Here is a 1,598-nt window from a genome sequence, read left to right as displayed (position 1 = left end):
TAGCTAGAATCAACATTAAGGGCAAACGTTCTTACCAATACATTTTTTTTACACACGGTAGGTTACGAACTTCTTCCTTTATTAAGGTGTAAGCTGACCTCTTTGCTATGTAAATAACATAGGCAAGTGCCTGCTCTTATTATATCGAAATGGAGGAAGTATAATAGTAATTACAAGACGTTAAACATGAAGGTTGCTTCAACACGATCCACTTCATACGCTTGTACTACTTTTACAGTAGTTCTTCACTGCTCCTGTCGCTTTACTGTAGCCTTATGTTCCTGAAAAGTCTGTCAAGTAATAGAGGATGAGAGTGCGATAAACCAGAAACTCAACAATGTCGTTTAGTTTTACAAATTATAGTGAAATGTGAGTATAGCAACTTAGCAAGGGTGGCTTAGTGATCCTACATTACAAATTGATTTTATATCTTTTAACCAATGCCTAATGTACTACCAAAAGAATTGCATTTACGATGAACACGATGTTAAAGCTCTAGTTTACTGTCATGTTAAAAACTATAGTCCTCTAATGCATGGCATGAGAGGCATAGTTTAAGCACAAATATGTCATAACTTTTAATTTTCTAATTGATTAAGGTGGTTATGCATGAGACAGACATAGGAAAATAAGATACCTCTGTTCATTTTCAAATCCTCTGCCATTGCCTCCAGTGGTTCTGTAATTGGGTAATGGTACCTGATCAGACTCTATTTTCATGATGTCTTTCACAAGGAGTTCGAAGTGCCTCTTAACTTCTTCCGCGGATTTTCCATCCACAACCCTGGCTATGTTATGCCAGCGGTCAGGGGTGTCCCTGTCATATTTTGCCAAAGCCTCTTCAAATTGGTCGTTCTGCCTTTGCGTCCAGGAAGAGGCAGAGTTTCTCGAAGAGGAGTTGAAGTTTGACGTCATTGCTATTGCCTGTTAGGTGGTGGAAATGTTGAATTGTTGGGATCGAAGTTTAAAGAAGTGAAGTGAAGAGCTCCTCAGTCAAGGGAGGATACTGGAGTTAAGTGAAGTGGTATGCTTTAACTGGTTGTTATTCATGCTCAATTTATACTGGAGGATGCGTTGTGCTCGTACAAGTTGGAGATTTTATTTTGTTAAGAAGGTACAAGAAGATGAGATTCTTTTTCATTAGAGCCACAACATGAAGCTATTCTCAGCCCTCAGGACAAATGTAGTGGATAAAACGCAGTAGTGTGTCAAAGGACAGGATCTTTATGATCTCAGAAAGTAGTTCTAGTGTCTTTTATCATATCATCATCAAGTGTATCTTTTTGAGTTTTACCTAGCTGTGGGTTTAGAAACTGAATTTTAACCCTACCAATGAAAACAGATGTAGTGTCCTTAAAACATAATTTTGACTTATAACTACTACTATAGTTCCAAGTAGTATGAATCACCTGCACTAGCCGTACCGCACCCTCTGCACGAAAAATATTAGTGTCCTTAAAACATAATTTTGCACTTTTGACGGTTACTGATACCATTTTACAAATGGCCATGTACTGGGCTGAAATCAGATTCTGCTTCTCAGCTTAACATTCTGCCCAAGCATCAAGGCAGCATCTGTACAGAGTGAGTGCTCCTGA

General features: G+C 38.4%; 1 protein-coding gene across 1 annotated transcript; it reads right to left on the bottom strand.

Moving 5' to 3' along the window:
• Positions 1 to 1,045, bottom strand: LOC141713404 (protein RADIALIS-like 3). The gene is made up of 2 exons (XM_074516803.1): positions 638 to 1,045; positions 1 to 290 (listed from the first exon to the last, which is right to left on the bottom strand). Exons 1-2 carry the CDS (start codon positions 913 to 915, stop codon positions 263 to 265), a joined length of 306 nt encoding a protein of 101 aa, XP_074372904.1. The 5' UTR covers positions 916 to 1,045; the 3' UTR covers positions 1 to 262.
• Between the last annotated feature and the right edge of the window lie 553 nt (positions 1,046 to 1,598).

The sequence above is a fragment of the Apium graveolens genome, chromosome 3, assembly GCF_009905375.1.
Source record: "Apium graveolens cultivar Ventura chromosome 3, ASM990537v1, whole genome shotgun sequence".
NCBI classification, from domain to species: domain Eukaryota; kingdom Viridiplantae; phylum Streptophyta; class Magnoliopsida; order Apiales; family Apiaceae; genus Apium; species Apium graveolens.
This window is presented reverse-complemented; position numbering and strand designations above follow the sequence as displayed.

What these genes read in the sequence shown, in the direction of transcription:
- LOC141713404 (XM_074516803.1), bottom strand. Translation starts at nt 915, where the DNA reads ATGACGTCAAACTTCAACTCCTCTTCGAGAAACTCTGCCTCTTCCTGG. An exon ending in GGATTTGAAAATGAACAGAG is followed by an intron (nt 291 to 637) that starts GTATCTTATTTT and finishes ATTACTTGACAG; the next exon opens with ACTTTTCAGGAACATAAGGC.